At 47.0% G+C, this 16,420-nt stretch overlaps 1 protein-coding gene across 1 annotated transcript; it reads right to left on the bottom strand.

Moving 5' to 3' along the window:
• Positions 1 to 1,464: 1,464 nt before the first annotated feature.
• On the bottom strand, positions 1,465 to 16,191 carry ECM1 (extracellular matrix protein 1). The gene is made up of 7 exons (XM_061606289.1): positions 15,967 to 16,191; positions 10,505 to 10,624; positions 9,495 to 9,838; positions 7,963 to 8,403; positions 6,792 to 7,012; positions 4,480 to 4,567; positions 1,465 to 3,252 (listed from the first exon to the last, which is right to left on the bottom strand). The coding sequence occupies exons 1-7, from the start codon at positions 16,034 to 16,036 to the stop codon at positions 3,073 to 3,075; spliced, it is 1,464 nt and encodes a 487-aa protein (XP_061462273.1). The 5' UTR covers positions 16,037 to 16,191; the 3' UTR covers positions 1,465 to 3,072.
• Positions 16,192 to 16,420: the final 229 nt, after the last annotated feature.

Genomic DNA, 16,420 nt, shown 5'->3' with positions numbered 1-16,420 from the left:
AGGCAGGGCTGGGCAGGAGTTGAGACAGCAATCCAGGCAATCCGGTCCCCTCACACTAGCGCCTCCAAGAGGTGAAGCACTTCTTGGCCAAATGATGCACTAGGAAGACGTGTGATCCGAAGTGGGCAGGGCTGCTCCATGGAGGCCATCACAATTCACAATCTCCATCAGGCTTACTGTTTCCTTTTACTGTCCTCATTGTCAACTTTAAAGTTACATAAATCTTCTGTTGTCATTACTTTAGTCTTCTTGACATTCAGCTGTAGTCCTGCTTTTGTGCTTTCCTCTTTAACTTTCATCAGCATTCGTTTCAAATCGTTACTGGTTTCTGCTAAGAGTATAGTATCGTCTGCATATCTTAAATTATTGATATTTCTCCCTCCAATTTTCACACCTCCTTCATCTTGGTCCAGTCCCGCTTTCCGTATCCCAATAAATCAGAAAGGTCACCTAGGACGATTTGCTACATAAAACCACCACCACCAGCAAAAGCCATGACAAGGAGACTTTGCACCTTTGTCTCGCACTATGGGTGGGAGAGAACACAACAGTGAATCAGAACAGAGGGATGATGGGAAAGGTCATTGTGCTATGTCTGGACACTCACAGGTTCACCCATGCCCCTTGTTTCATGCAAGGCTCCACCGAGCCTCTGGCCCTAAAATATTGGGGCAATGGGGCATAGAAGTTTATATTTCAGGGAGGTTTCTCTCTTTTGCAGGGGTGGGGAGGATACATTAAAATAGCCGGGCTCCCGGTTCCAGGTTCTGCAATCCTGGGACGGTTTTTATTGAGAATGCAAAATAGACATGACAGGCTGAATCCAGTTGGGTCCTTTTGTCTGTGGAAGGTCTAATCTGTGTCGCCTTCTGGATGTTGCTGGACCACAGCTTGCATTGCCCTGAAAATCTGCCCCAGAGGTCTCTACTTAAAAGGCTTGTTGAAAGAAGAATGTCTTCAATAGGAGCCAAAAGGATAACAGAGATGGCGCCTGTCTAATATCTAAGGGGAGGGAATTCCACAGGGTAGGTGCCGCCACACTAAAAGTCCGTTAAGATGATATCTGCAGGACGCCCTCACCTGCAGAGCGCAGTGATCGACTGGGTATATAAGGGGTGAGACGGTCTTTCAGGTATCCTGGTCCCGAGCTGTATAGGGCTTTGTACACCAACACTAGAACCTTGAACTTGGTCTGGTAACAAATAGGCAGCCAGTGCAATTCTTTCAGCAGTGGGGTGACATGGCATTTTGCACCAGCTGCAGCTTCCAGACCAACCTCAAGGGCAGCCCCATATAGAGCGCATTACAGTAATCCAGCCTGGAAACAAACAAAACCTTCTGCTATACAGTTAGCCAACAGTCTGCAATTTCGGTTTTTTAACATATTTATATTTGCTGGACACACCTCTCTGATTTTTTTTGAATGAAATTGCTTTTAAAAAGAAAAAAGAAATCAGCAAAAAGTTCATTCATCAAAAAGTGGTTTATTAGAACCCTTTGTCTTGGGCAGAGAGCTGTACAAATACTTCACTACGACATGTTTGTGAGCTCAGTTACAGCAGAGAAAACCAAGGTCAAGATGCAAAAATGCGACTTGGCCGAGCAACCAGCAAACTCTTCCTGAACAGTGTTTCCTTTTGGTTTAGCGTGTGTTCCGGTCATGTTTCATTCACCATCCCATCACTCTTCGCTTGGGCCCTGGAGGCACAGGGCTGTCCTTGCTAAGCTGCTCAGAAATAGCGTTCCCTTTTCAAGTCGCTTCCGGCCCTGTGTTTCTCCTCCGCTTACTCCATTACAAAAACAAAACAGTGACACCCATCCAGCTAATTGGAGACCAGTCTGATCAGTTCAGCACAAATCCAAAAGCAGAGTCTGCAGAACAGAATGCAATGCTCCCCACCACCACAAAAAAAAAAAAGCCTCCGAAGTTCTCACCAAGATCTGAAGATGTCCAGTTTGGAGGGAATGAATTAAACTTCGCCAGTTGGCCAAGATGGTGATGCTCTCTAGCAGGAGAAACACTACTCCTGCTTCCTGCCCCCCCAACTCTCAGTTTGAATCAAATACTATCTATTTATTTATTTATTATTTATTTCATTTCATTTATAAACCGCCCATAGCTAATAGCTCTCTGGGCGGTGAACAAAGCAAGATTAAAATACAATATTACAATAAAAGCAATAACAAATAGCAGCAAGTTAAACTAAAAATGTTAAATATGAAACATTGAACATTAAAATGCCTGGGAGTATAGCCAGGTTTTAACCTGGCGCCTAAAAGAAAGTACCGTAGGCGCCAGGCGTATCTCCTCAGGTAGGCTGTTCCACAGTTCGGGGGCCACCACAGAAAAGGCCCTAGATCTAATAACAATCCTCCGGGCATCCTGATGAGTTGGTACCCGGAGGAGGGCCTTAGATACTGAACGAAGTGGACGGGTAGGTTCATAGCGGGAGAGGCGTTCCACAAGGTATTGCGGTCTCACACCGTGTAAGGCTTTATAGGTCAAAACCAGCACCTTGGATCTGGCTCGGAAACAGGTAGCCAGTGCAAACAGGCCAGGACAGGTGTTATATGCGCGGACCAATGGGTCCTCGTCAACAACCTGGCTGCCGCGTTTTGCACTAGCTGAAGTTTCCGAACAGTCTTCAAGGACAGCCCTACGTAGAGCGCATTACAGTAGTCCAATCTAGAAGTTACCAGAGCATGAACAATCTAGTGCTTCGGCTATGAAAGACAAAATCAGACAGAAAGCAAGGAAGAATCTAGAACCTTTTAAAAAAGACTCAAGATGTGATCTGTGTATTGCAACTGTGTAGGAGATAAAGTGCATCCAAGCAAGGGCTTTTCAGGGGCCCCCATTTAGTGAAAGGTCAGTGCCTGCAGAGTGCTTTAAGTCCCCCCACCCCTTCACTTAGGGAGGGGGCAACATCTTGGTTGACAGTCTATAGGCCAAGAAAACAGCTAACCCACTTCCTTGAAGCACGGAACTGGAACCAGCCAGAGAGGTGAGAGGAGGGGACAGGCTGAGGGAAGAGGGGCCTTTTAGCAGGAGGTGGGCAAGTCTGCACAGATTCACAAGGCCGGCTCTGTTGGGCGGGGGACTTCCACGGCGCTGGCAAGGGACACATTGCTCAGGTAGCTGAGGTTGAAGCAGTTGTCACGGGCCGCGTCTTCTGCCTGGGAACAACATTTCTTTGGGTCTTTCCATGTGTTTTTCTGAGAGCTGCAGAGAGTGGTGATGAACTGGGATTTCTGAGGAGGGGAAATAACAGGTTAAGTTAGAGGGCCGTGGATGTCAGAACAAAAATATGGCTCTCTTTCCCTAAGCGGTGGAACACTCTTGCCTAGATTTTCCTATGTCAGGAGATGTCCCAGGCGTTTGACGGCTGAAAGGACTGTTCCTGGCAACCTAGAGGTCACTGGATAGAGGAACGTTGTTAAACCGTAACTGTGCTTTAGGATGTTTTTAACTTTTTTTAGCATGCTTTTCTTTTTTGTTTCTGTTCAATTGTTTTGTTATGTTTGCCACCCTGAACTCCTTTGGAAGGAAAAGAAGGATATAACTTTAATAAATAAATAATAGAGAGAGATAATTTACACCAGTGTGGAGTAGTGGTTATGGTGTCAGATGATCATCTGGGAGTCCGGGGTTCAAATCCCCACTCAGCCATGGAAGTCACTGGGTGACCTTGAGGCACAGTCACTAACTCTCAGCCAAAAATACCTCACAGGATTGTTGTTAGGATAAAATGCAGAGAGAGGAGGAGCATGCTTGCCAACTTGAGCTCCTTAGATGAAAGGAGGGATAGAAATTTATTTATTTATTATTGGATTTTTCCGATCTCTATGTATGGATGTGAAAGTTGGACAGTGAAAAAAGCTGATAAGAGAAAAATCAACGCATTTGAAATGTGGTGTTGGAAAAGAGTTTTGCGGATACCATGGACTGCGAAAAAGACAAATAATGCGTGTTAGAACAAATTAAACCAGAACTATCACTAGAAGCTAAAATGATGAAACTGAGGTTATCATACTTTGGACACATAATGAGAAGACATGATTCATTAGAAAGGATAATAATGCTTGGAAAAACAGAAGGAAGTAGAAAAAGAGGAAGGCCAAACAAGAGATGGATTGATTCCGTAAAGGAAGCCGCAGACCTGAAGTTACATAACAACAAATTATTGGATTTATATCCCGCCCTTCCTCCGAGCAGGAGCCCATGGAATGGAATAATGATTTTAATATCATTTATAGCAGAGATGGGGGACCTTTGTGGCCCTCCAGATATAGCTGGACCATTTCCCAGCAACCCTAGCAGCCAGCGTGGCCAATAGTCAGAGATGACAGAAGTTGTGGTACAGCAACATCCAGAGGAGCAAGGCTTCTCCATCCCTCAATTAGAGGCAGAGGAGGAAAGGCACGGATGAAACAGCAGAGTGAAGCCATCTGCAAGGGAGCCAACTAGCAATTACTCACCACTTCCTCAGCACACAGAGTCCTCCCGTCGCCCTGCAGCTTGCAGCAAGGTTCTGTGATGTTCTGGACTAAAGCAGGAATGTTTCTCCTGGAGAGCAACGCGGAAGAAAAATGCTGTTATTTATAGGAACACAGGAAGCTGCCTTATAGTGCGTCAGACTCTTGGTCCATCTAGTTTGACACTGTCGACACTGACTGGCAGCAGCTCTCCAGAGTTTCAGGCAGAGAATTTTTCCCCGCCCTACCTGGAGATAGCTTTGGGGATCGAACCTGGGGCCTTTTGCATGCCAAACAGGTGCTCTGCCACTGAGCTACGGCCCTTCCCCCAAAACAGAGGAATGTATTAATAAGCCACACTCTGTGTATGGATGTGAAAGTTGGACAGTGAAAAAAGATAAGAGACAAATCAACTCATTGGAAATGTGGTGTTGGAGGAGAGCTTTGAGCACACCATGGACTGCAAAAGAGACAAATAATTGGGTGTCAGAACAAATTAAACCAGAACTATCACTAGAAGCTAAAATGATGAAACTGAGCTTATCATACTTTGGACACATCATGAGAAGACACTAGAAAAGACAATGATGCTGGGGAAAACGGGAGTAAAAAAGAGGAAGGCCAGAGAAGAGATGGATTGATTCCATAAAGGAAGCCACGGACCTGAACTTACAAGATCTGAACAGGGTGGTTCATGACAGATGCTATTGGAGGTTGCTGATTCAAAGGGTCGCCATAAGTCGAAATCGACTTGAAGGCACATAACAACAAACAACATATCTTGATCAACACATCAGCTGTTTTGGACAGCAAATTCTCCTCTTCCCGCCTCGTTATTTTCTTCTGAGCACCAGAGTGTTAGGTGCTGTATACACAAGCCCTTGTGTTGAAAACCTATCAGCTGTGGGTTCAGAGATGGGCAAACCTGTTCAATTCCAATCTCTAATTTTTCCAAGCGTCAGTTCGTATCAGCACCACGAAAATCCATCAGCTGTTTCTTGTGCTTTTCTCCTACCATACCCGTCTTTGCAAGCAGTTCCCTCTTCACACAGGGCATTTTCGTATGCCATTTTTACTGACATATGCAATGAACATGCAGACTTTAACCGAATATATGCATGTCTGCATGCGTTCCCTGGTGGAACTGCATCGCAAGATTCAGAGAAGTGCAGATTTTGGAGGGCGGCTACGTATCAGATCGCATCGTGTTTCGGAAAGTGCAGTTTAGACTCGTGGAAATATACAAATCAAACCAAATTTCTCTTCCATTTCCCCCCCCTGTGTTCAGTTAATATGACTGGGGAATAGGAGATGGGATCTACGACAGAAACAATGTTGGGTTTCAACCACTAGAGGGAGAAATAAACCTCTCTATCTGAATCAATGTTAAGTGTCCCTTAAACTATTTCGTAACAGCACAGTTTTGTTTTTGTAAGGCACCCAAGGTTTGCTGCCTCCATGCAAATTGTCGATGCAGTTGGCATGCAGGGCTGTAATCTCCTCAATCTGTATTCCACCCAGTTGAAATAATGGTCATTAGGACAAGCATAATCACCATATATAACAGCATAGTTTGAAGTTTTCAGAGCACCCCATTTACATAATCCCAGTCAGCTGCTAAACAATCCTAAAAAGTAGGCCACAAGGCTGCAGATATTGCTGCCCAACTGTGGCTAATTAGTTTCGCTGAATTTATACACTTTTTGCAAGCGGTTTTCCTCAACATGCTGCATTTTGATATGATTTTTCACTTATGGCTTCTTTGGGGGGTGGAGACACTTTCTGTTTTGTGCACCCAATTCTTGGCTGAAGAACAGCATGGCAAAAATCAGAAAAGTGCGAATTTGGAAGGATGGCTGCATTTCGGTTGGTATACTATTCTTTTTCGGGGGGGGGGTTTCCCCAAATTAGGCAGGTCCGTATTTAAATGCAAAATGAACTAAAATTCTCTTCCATCCCTGACGGGCGCACCAGCTTATCCCAGGAGAGCCTCTCTGGTGTCAAGATCAGCAGAAGGGACCCTCTTGGTAGTTGAACTTCCATCAGAGGTTTGTAAGGTGGCAGCCCGGGAAAGGGCATTCTGCCAAGTCAGATCACTGGTCTAATTTAGCTCAGTACTGTCTGCACTGACTGGCAGCAGCGGCTCTCCAGAGTTTCAAGCAGGGGTCTCTCCCAGCCCTACCTGGAGATGCCGCCATTGGGGACAGAACCTGGGACCTTCTGCATGCAAGGCAGACACTCTGCCACTGAGTCACAGACGTTGCCCAAGGAAGAAATCAATCAGAAATTGAAACTGAATAAATAACAATCCTTACTGCTTGGTGAGAAGGGTGAATTGGCCACAGAGGGACTCCAGGAGTGTCAGGCTGATCTGACCGAGGTTGACCTGCTGGATCTCTTTATCATAAGCCGGATAGGGGGCCAGGCGGGAAAAGCAGGTGTTGCGGGGCTCTCCCAGAGTCTCTTTACAGCAGAAGTGAGGTTTGGTCTTCACGGAGAACTCCTGTTTGCAGTACTGGGTCAGGACGTTTTCCCACTGGAGAGGAAATCAAAACAGTTTACAAACAGGAAATCAAAACTGTTTACAAATAGGGATGGCAAATCTGTCCATTTTGGCCTCTCTCTGTTTGCCATTTTTCTAAAAAAACACCAGTCCTCATGAAGATTCGTAAGTACTTTCATGCGAAAGTTATCCTAAACGTACACATTTTTGTATGCAATACATGCTTGCAAAGGGATTTTCCCTAATATGGCGCATTTCTGCATGTTGTTTTCACTAATATATGCATCTATACACACGCTACACGAATATATACATTTTTGTACTCATTTATTGGCTGGGGAAGTGCGTTGCAAAACTCAGAGAAGAGCACATTTCAAAGGATGTCTGTGTTTGGTCCGCGACTTGTTTTCAGAAAGGCAAGGCTCACATACTAAACAGTGCAGTGTCTTGCACTGTCAACTGCAGGCTGCCCTCAAAAGATATTGCAAGGAAGAATTAAAAAAATAAAGCTAAATCATATGTTTGCTTGGCTGTGAAATACCAACCACAGAGGCAGGGATGCTGGGCGGGTGGGCTCCTGGCAAAGTCAGTTTAACTGAAATCACACAGGTGAGGCTTTCCTCACCGGCATACCTCCAAGGCAAAGGAAGCTGCACCTGTTGAATTTTGGGCTGAAGGGTCACTATTAAAAAAGATAAATGACTCTGAGAGAGAAAAATTAACACAATTGCCAGCGGGGGTGAGAGGGCAGCCCGTAGAGGTGAACCGTTCCTGAAATCCTCACGGGCTGTTCTCCCAAATCAAGGACCATTCTTCACTGTGAACTGCTCAGATCCTTTGCTTGCAATGAGGATGGCGTTCGCAACAGACCATAAAGTGTGGAATGCTGGGAGAGAAAAGGATGCTGGGAAAGCACCGCCAACCTGTGCAGGAGATTGGCAGAGCCCAGGCCCGCCTTCCAGGAGTCCTCCTGGCTCACTCACCCCTTTGTGGGCACAGCCAGTGTCATCCTTTCGGCAACATTTCTTAAACATGTTTTCCATGCGGTTCACGGCCTGGGCCTGGCGCACCAACCAGCTGAAATCCGACTGCGGGAGGGCGCTGGCGGGGTAGGTGGGCCGGAATTTACGCAGTTTGCAAATATTCTTGATGTTGTTGCTGGTGGGTTCGCCAGGAGGGAAACTGATCTTGGGAAGTTTCCGTGGGTTGGCCAGTTCGGCGGGCTTGCACTGGGAAGGATTGCTGCAGGTGACCAACTTCTTCTCTGATGATGCTTGACTGTCGGCGTTGAAGTCATAATTCGGGAAGGGGGCCTCGTTGTCAAAACAGCGTTGCCAGCTGGGACCACTCAGCTTGCAGCAGTGGAAAGGTCTAGTCTTGATCATGAATTCCCTGACGCAGAACTCCTCCAAGACATCTGACCACTGAGGCAGGATTGGGAGAGATGAATGGGTCAACGAGGCAGCTAACTGGAGGTTTTAAAATCTGGGCCCAAACTTACAGCCTGTTTTCGACACAGAACAGCTGCAGAACAGCTACAGGCAGAGATGAGGGCAGAGCAACTTTCCTTCAACCCAGAGTAACCCACCCCTCTCAGTACGTCTGGTGTCAGTGGAGAAGCAGCTTGAGAAACCACATCTGTAAATCGCTGGACAGGCCCGAACGCTCTTGGAAACGGGTTCCACCAGAATCCACAGCGCCATCATAGGACTTTCCAACCCCCTTCAGCACGGCTTTTTGCTCTGGCCTCAGAGGAGATGAGGATGAGCCCGTACAAAAGCCTTGTCAGCCATTTCGGTGGGCTTTGCAACCACTGCAGTGTCTGAGCATGCCACAATTGCCATCGAGGGATACGATGTACCCGTAAGGTGTACCCCGGGCAAAGGACCTAGAGTTTCTGCTTAAAACACATGAGCCATCAAACCTCAAATGCCACTAAGGATCTACTATATATTTCGGAACGTTGTTTCTCTGTTCGCTATGCATTTGGACACCTCTTAAGAGATCGTCAACAAATCGTGCACGATGGTTCCTGAGATCAAGGAGCTAGTATCAGTCTACGCTTGGATACAAGCAGGCACCATTTTGAATCAAGATGGCAGACTGAACCTTTCCAAACTGCACTGCTCTTAACCATGGATTTTCAAAACTGTGCTCATTTGTGTGAGGTTTTTTTGTTTCAAAAAACTGGTGGAAAGAATTCATGCTCAAAATCACTATTTCAAAGGGTTGCTAACACAAACACCATTGCCCCCATAATTTTTATTGATTTATAGACTGCTTATATGCTGTAATGGTTTCTAATGCGTCTAAACGAGCAATGTGCCTAAGAGCAGCGCCTCCTGCCCCCATAATGCGCCTAAGAGCGGTGCCTCCTGCCCCCGTAATGCACCTAAGAGTGGCGCCTCCTGCCCCCGTAATGCGCCTAAGAGCAGCCCCTCCCCATAACACGTCCATATTACAGCAGATGTTCATCTGACAAATACATTGTTCAGCAACAATGGTAGACACTCACCGCCCTCTGACAGCAAGGCAGTTTCTCGTCCTGGGACAACTGACAGCACTGGCCAGACTTGGCCTCCATGTCGTTGAGGGCTTCTCCCTGTCGGCTGAGGTGACTGAAACCCGTCTGAGGCAGGTTCCATGGCCCGTAGGACACCTTCCTCCTCCCTTCACTGCAGATGTTACCGATATTCGCGAGGCTGGGGAGGGCAGGTGGGAATTCGTCCAGCTTGTAGCGGGGGGGATCCCGGGTGCACCCAAGGGTGCCGCTGCAGCTGGGTCTTCTGCCCCTAGGGCTGATGGGAGATGAGGATCGGGTCTGAGGCACCCCGTGGATCAGCAACGGTAAGTCAAACCCTGGGTGGGAGAAGCAGAATAGCAGACGGGTAGAAATCAAACCAGGTGTAATCGTACCTCACCTGCGTTAGCTGGGAAATACCCGGCTTGAACGTAAACATTTAACTATTTCTCATTTCCCCTTCAAAATTACTTTTATCTTTGGGCGTGTGGAGGGGAAGGTATATATCTGTGAATGTTCTTTATGGAAACTTCCCAGAGATCTTTTGTTATCGGCAGTCATATAAATAAAGAGGGATGCTGAAGAACTTCTGGGGCATCAGCAGCCTTTACTTAGGCTCCCAAGCAGTTAGAATGTTTGTGAACATTCCGTGACACCACAGCAGCACAGCCAATAGCTAGAAAGGGGAGGCAAGAAGATGATAGTTCTAAGCCCTCTGTGTGTGTGCATGTGCGCAGGCACACAACCTTTCTCCCTCATCTATTTTATTTTTATTATTATTTCAATTTGTTCATTGCTTTCTACCAAAGTAAAGTCTCAAAGTGACTTACAAAACAATAAAACACATAGCAATACTGACTCATAAGAAATGCTTTAATTAAAAAGCAGCAGCAGCAACCCAGAAGTGTTTGTCCATCCTTATACGATTCTCTCTCGAAGAACCACTTCCCTGAGAAGATGGCCTCTTTCCCCAATGTGGATCAACACGACCCTCTGACTCTCACCTTCCAGTTCGTCGTCGATTGGCTTCTGAAGCAGAAACTCCAGCGGGATCTGTTCTGGGGCGATTTCCTCTTGGAGAAAGTCATCCGAGGGGGGTGGAGGTGGCTTCTCTCCTCCATCACCTGAAAGGAGAGAGAAAAGCAGAAGCGGTGTTTTGTTTTGTTAAAAAAGCACCAGCATCAGCAAAGTTACACCAGATCTAGCATTAATCGGGCCTTAGAAACTTGCCCCAGTTCAAGCCAACAGTGCCTATCCTAAGGATGTACAGACTAGACCGGCTGCGTGGCATGCAGAAGGTTCCAGATTCAAACCCCAACAGCATCTCCAGGAAGAGCTGGGAATGTCCTCTGCCTGAAGCCTCGGAGCGCGGCTGCCAGGCTGTGTAGACAATATTGAGCTAGACAGACCAATGGTCTAACACAATACAAGGCAGGTTCCTATCTTCCCGTGACCCCCACCCATTCTATACATGAAGCTGGGGATTTCTTGCCCGACTGTGCAAGCCTTTGCAGGTTGGTTGAACCTCAGCAGCCTCTCTCTCAACTCCAGTACGGAAGAGGTGTTTATCAGGAAGTAACACCGAAAAAATAATTGCACCCTATTCTGGGAGAAGTCAGGACTTGGGCCCTTCGGCACCAAGGCAAAATGAAAAACAACCAACCACGTCAGGCAAATGTGACTTCCTCAACACTTGAGTTGCGTTCCCATCTCTGCCCATGCTTGCAATTTAGTGCAAATATTTCCATATATACATATTTCTGTATGCAACGTTGTCTAATACAATGCACTCTTCTATGTTATTTCCACTAATGTATGCATTGACATGCACGCTTTGCCCTAAGATTTTGCCTGAGAGACTCATGGTGGGGGCTAGAAATGAAATGAATGAAATAGGTAAGAGTTGAAGTCACACTTTAAAAATAATTTTACACACACCACCAGATCCGGGAAGCCTCTGCAGGGGGGTCGGGGTGGCGTGCATGCCAGGTGAACAAAGTCTTTCTGGCTAGAGTTAATTGCATATTAATCAGCTTTGTTAATCAACTTCCTCCCTCTATTACAAAGGCAGCTCTCATGGATGAGTAAGGGCAATTAGCACTCTGCCATGCACTAACTAGCCTTGGTGACGATGATGACAAGCTGGTTAAACTTGCTCTGTGGACCAGTTTCCGGGGCAGACTCACCCTGACTACCTATGCCATCTCGCACCTATTTCTTCCTGTCTCTATTTTTGCAGCAAGGGGTCCTGGGGCTTGAAACAGCTGCAAGACAGGCAGAGATCCAATAGGTGCAGCAGCATAAAGATGCAGCAATTTGGGGGGGGATACAGCTGTTGAGTTTCTCAGTTCCACCTCTGGAGAGCCACAGATGCCTCCCAACCCTTGATCTAAGCGAAAGATGACACGTGCTCTGTAACATCATCGCCCTCCGCTTTCCCTCGCTGCTTGAAAAGGGAACAGACTGAGGAAATGTGGAGGAGCCTATGCAAGCCCCTCTCCGGCAAATGCGTGTCCCATGGAGGGAAGGATCTGTCTATCTCAGTCCTCTCAGTTTCTCATTTGCCAGGCTTAAATTCAGTTCTCTGAATTTCTGCAGCAAATTTGCAAGGTTTGCATCACAAAAATCCTCCAGCATTTTAGTGCAGTTTCTCCTAGTAAACAAATTTTTGCATGCAGCTTTGGCCAGTGTACACATTTTTGCAAGCCATTTCTCGTTACATAATGCGTGTTTGTGTTGTATTTTCACTGATATATTCATTTTATGCACATTTCCCCCTAACATATTTCTGTCAACATTGCTTGGTTGGAGAACTGCATTGCCAAATTCCGGTAAGGAAGGATGGCTGTGTTTCGGTTCTCATGTCGTTTCGGAAAGCGCAGATTTGATGGATCAGGCTTTAAATGTGAACTGGATCAAATTCCTCTCTCATCCCTGGTCCCACGTAACATCTGGCAGGGCATGAACTGCAGTGCTTGAGTTGGGGAGGAAGGAGCAGGTTGCTGTACACATCCTGTCTTTAAAGCACATTTAAAGCACATGACTTTCCTTGGAAAAATCCTGGGAACTGTGGTTTATCCCTCAACAGAGCTACAGACCCTAGCACCCTTAACAAACAACCATTCCCATGATTTTTGGGGGGGCGGGATGCGTTTTAAATGTATGGGGTGTGTGCACAGGTGGTCAGTCCAGACAGCTTAAAAACAGGCCAAGAAAAGCCAGCTTATTCCTCTGATGCTGAAGGGTGCTACCATCGCTATCATGGGAAAAGGTTCTCTGCCATCAAGAGCTGCTCTTAAGTTCTCTGCAAACATCAACTCAGAATCCACTTCCTGCTCTGGGGAAAGTAAATATTTTATCATGCACGCTGAGATAAAGAGATCAGCAGAAGGCACCCACCACGAGGGTTCAGGCTGCACCTGATATGTGTACACACACACACAGAGCCTCCTTTTCAAAACCAGCAGCAATTTATTCTCACAATCAATGTAACATCCGAATAATACGAGGAAGGGCCATAGCCCAGTGGTTAGAGCATCTGCCTTGCATGCAGAAGGTCCCAGGTTGAAACCCCAATGGCATCTCCAAGTAGGGCTGGGAGAGGCTCCCTGCCTGAAGCCCTGGAGAGCCGCTGCCAGTCAGTGTGGACATTATTGAGCTAGATGGACTGATAGTCTGATTTAGTATAAGGCAGCTTCCAATGTAATTTACTTCTGCATTGTTTGCGCTGCTGAAACGCTCACTCAGTATCTCGGTTTTGCCCCTCATGGTGAAAAGATAGCAAAGAGGGTGCATCAACATTCTCTTGTATTGAACGAGGGGTTCTAGAGCAGGCATGGACAGACTTCAGGCTTGTGGGATTCACTTGGTTTTTTAACTAGAACCCCCAGTACCAAGAGCCAACTGCAAAATAGTGTCTCAGCCTAGCGGACCTAAACACTAAGAATTAAGGAACAAGGGTGCCTCTGCACACATGATCAGCCCAGGAATTTGTGGTCAGTACCAGAAACAAACTTAAAAGTCCTTCCGTTTAAAAATTCAATCCTGGTCCTCCCCCACCCCCCAGCATTTATTTTTCAGTATCTAATAGTATCAGTTGTTGCAATACATTGACAATTGGGAGTCAGGAACTCTTGCTGATCTACTGCAAATCACCCAGAGATCCACATATAGACCGTGATCTACCTGCACCACTCCCTGCTGCTCTAGAGGATGCTAGCCTGGAAAAAGCCACTCTAGCCAATTATTTCTTCTGCCCAGGAGGACAAGGGGGCTGACCACGTCTCTTTCAAACATCCCAGCTGATAAACTTTGCTTCCTTTATCCACCCAACCCCGTCGTCCTCCAAGCAACCACCGAGAAAGAGACAGACCTTCCAAAATGAATTGCCATTTCTGCACTCTCTCTTTTTTACTTTGGGGTTCAGGGAAACACGTAGTGCATTCTGGGAAACCAGAGCCAGCGGTGGACAGACAACTAAGCTTGGAGATCTAAGACGACCTGGTTTCCTAGGATTCGCTTTGCCATGGACTGCCTGCAGGATCGATGGCAAATTATGTACTGCCTCAGCCTCAGTTTTCCTCATCTGAAAAATGGGAATATCTGTGACCTATCGGAAAGGGTTATTATTGGACCAGGCTCAGATTTTTAAAATGCAAGGGACTTCACAGGTTGGGGGATGTGCATTTGGGGATGGGTACTTTCCTTCCATAACTCAAAACACACACAAATGTATCTCCCTGAAAGTATCTTGGACACAGAAGAGTTATTCAGCTACGCACAGTGGGGAGAAGAGCCTGGCTGGTAGTCCAGAATCTGTGAGTTCAAATCCCCCACAGCGAGTGGCTCAGGGGTTACATGCCCTGCCACCTGTGCAGCCGTGGGCAAGCTGCGTAGTCCCAAGGAGCCCAGTTGCCCCCCAGCTGGCAGTTGCGGACAAGGAAGGGGCTGGCTTGTGCAGCTGCGGCAAGCTGAGCAGGCCCTAGCCAATTGGGGAGGACTAGCCTCAGAGGGAGGCAATGGGAAACCCCCTCTGCATACCGCTTACCATGAACACCCTATTCAAAGAGTAGCCATAAGTCGGGATCGACTTGAAGGCAGTCCATTTCCATTTTTCTTATTCTTTACAGTTACTTTATGTTCTGTGGTCCCTTTGTTCATACTATTCGGTCCAAAGTTGAAACCTCATTTTTGCAGAGGAAAATAATTATTCCAAGGGCTCTGAAAACATTTCAACACAACTGGGCTGAAATAAACTGATGTCAAACAATCTCCCCCCCTCCTCCTCTGAAGGAGCATGTGCCAGACAACAAATCTCACAAGTTTAATTAGGAGCTTTTTCAGATCCAAAAGCAGAGACACATTTTTCCAATTAGAGCAGCATGTTGATGGGAAGGAATCTTTTGAAAGTCATGATTTATAGAACAGCTGTGTTAAATCTGACAATATCTAGATTTTTTTTCAGAGGATCAGCGAAGTATGTAAACATACTTTTGGTTTTCAGTTCCAAAACACAAGAATGATGACAGACATCTTGTTTTGAAGTCTTACTCAGTCCGTGCCTTTAAGACAACAGAACTTCTGCCAGCACAGATGAGGAGTAAAGTAAACTACCTCGATCGGTTTGGGAGCATCCAGCCACAAAGAAAAAGAAAGTGACAAAGCAGAGGCTGTGAATAACACCTGGAGCTTATGTGCTCCTGTGTCCAGAGATTAAAATGAGAGCTGTCCTGAAATTTTAAGGCAGGAAGATTCAGAACCCCAACTTTTGAGAAAACTGCTGGTCTGCTGGTCTCAGAATGGCTCGATATTTGATGCACATCTCAGCAGAGGCTGTGTACACATCTTAGATTTAAAGCTCATTTAACTGGCCACAAGGAATCCTGGGAACTACCCGGTGAGGGGTAAACTACAGTTCCCAGGATTCTTCAGGGGAGGCACTTTCCGAGGAGAAAAGCACAGGCAGGGAAGGGTCCGGCAGTTTCAATTCTCCCCTCTCTATCTTGCTTTATAGGAGGCCCGGCGCTGAGCCACTATCGCAGGCTGCGTTCACAACACACACGTAAAGCACATTGAAAGCACATTTCCACCCACCCAAAGAATACCAGGAACTGTAGTTGGTTACAGGTGCCGGGAATTGTAGCTCGGTGAGGGGTAATCTGCAGCTCCCTGGGTTCTTTGGGAGAGGGGGAGGATGCCTTTTAAATGTGCTTAATAAAAGGAGTGATGCATGCAGGCCAGCGCAGGTTGTTCTGCTGTAACAGGTGGCGGAGAGGGCATGAGATCAGTCCCATCTCGGAGCACACCTCACCACCCGCGATGTGCCAGCATGAACATCTTCTCGCCTTACCCTGCAGGCGGCCCTACACATCTGCCCTCTAGCGTGGGGCAAAGAAAGGGGGCCAAGCAACCAAGCAAGGGCCTAAGATGTCACAGGTCGTGATGGATTCTCGGCAAGTGTGCCTACCTTTGGGAGCAAGGGTGACAGACTGTGCCAGGACCAGCCAAGAGGCCAGGAACGCCACCAGGGTCTTCATCGCCGCCCTCTCTCTGGGACTGTGTGCTTCTACCTCTGGACAGTTCCTCCTCTCTGCGCCTTCTGGTGGTGCTGCAGCTGCTGCCGGTGGTGCTGGTGCTCCACTCGCAGCCTTCTTTTATAAGAGGCCGGAGCCTTCCATGCTCAGAATGAGTCACCGGGGAGGAGGCACGCCCTGCTGGGCATGAGTGAGCAAGCAACCCGCCACCAAACATCACCAAAACCACAAGGCGGGGAGGGGGGGAAGGAAGAAGCGACAGAAGAAGAGGAAGGCAGAGCCCTTTTCCTGTTGAACTCTTCTTTCTACTCCCCCCTGGAAAAAAACCACATTCCATATTTATTTATCAAAGATCCAGTTTCAACGCAATTTAAAAACAAATAAAGG

The sequence above is a fragment of the Rhineura floridana genome, chromosome 22 (genome assembly GCF_030035675.1).
Source record: "Rhineura floridana isolate rRhiFlo1 chromosome 22, rRhiFlo1.hap2, whole genome shotgun sequence".
Lineage (NCBI taxonomy): Eukaryota > Metazoa > Chordata > Lepidosauria > Squamata > Rhineuridae > Rhineura > Rhineura floridana.
Note: the sequence above shows the minus strand (reverse complement) of the source record. Positions and strands in the feature narration are given on the sequence as shown.

What these genes read in the sequence shown, in the direction of transcription:
- ECM1 (XM_061606289.1), bottom strand. Translation starts at nt 16,036, where the DNA reads ATGAAGACCCTGGTGGCGTTCCTGGCCTCTTGGCTGGTCCTGGCACAG. An exon ending in TGCCTTGCTGTCAGAGGGCG is followed by an intron (nt 8,404 to 9,494) that starts GTGAGTGTCTAC and finishes ATCCTGCCTCAG; the next exon opens with TGGTCAGATGTCTTGGAGGA. An exon ending in TTCACCCTTCTCACCAAGCA is followed by an intron (nt 4,568 to 6,791) that starts GTAAGGATTGTT and finishes GTTGCTCTCCAG; the next exon opens with GAGAAACATTCCTGCTTTAG.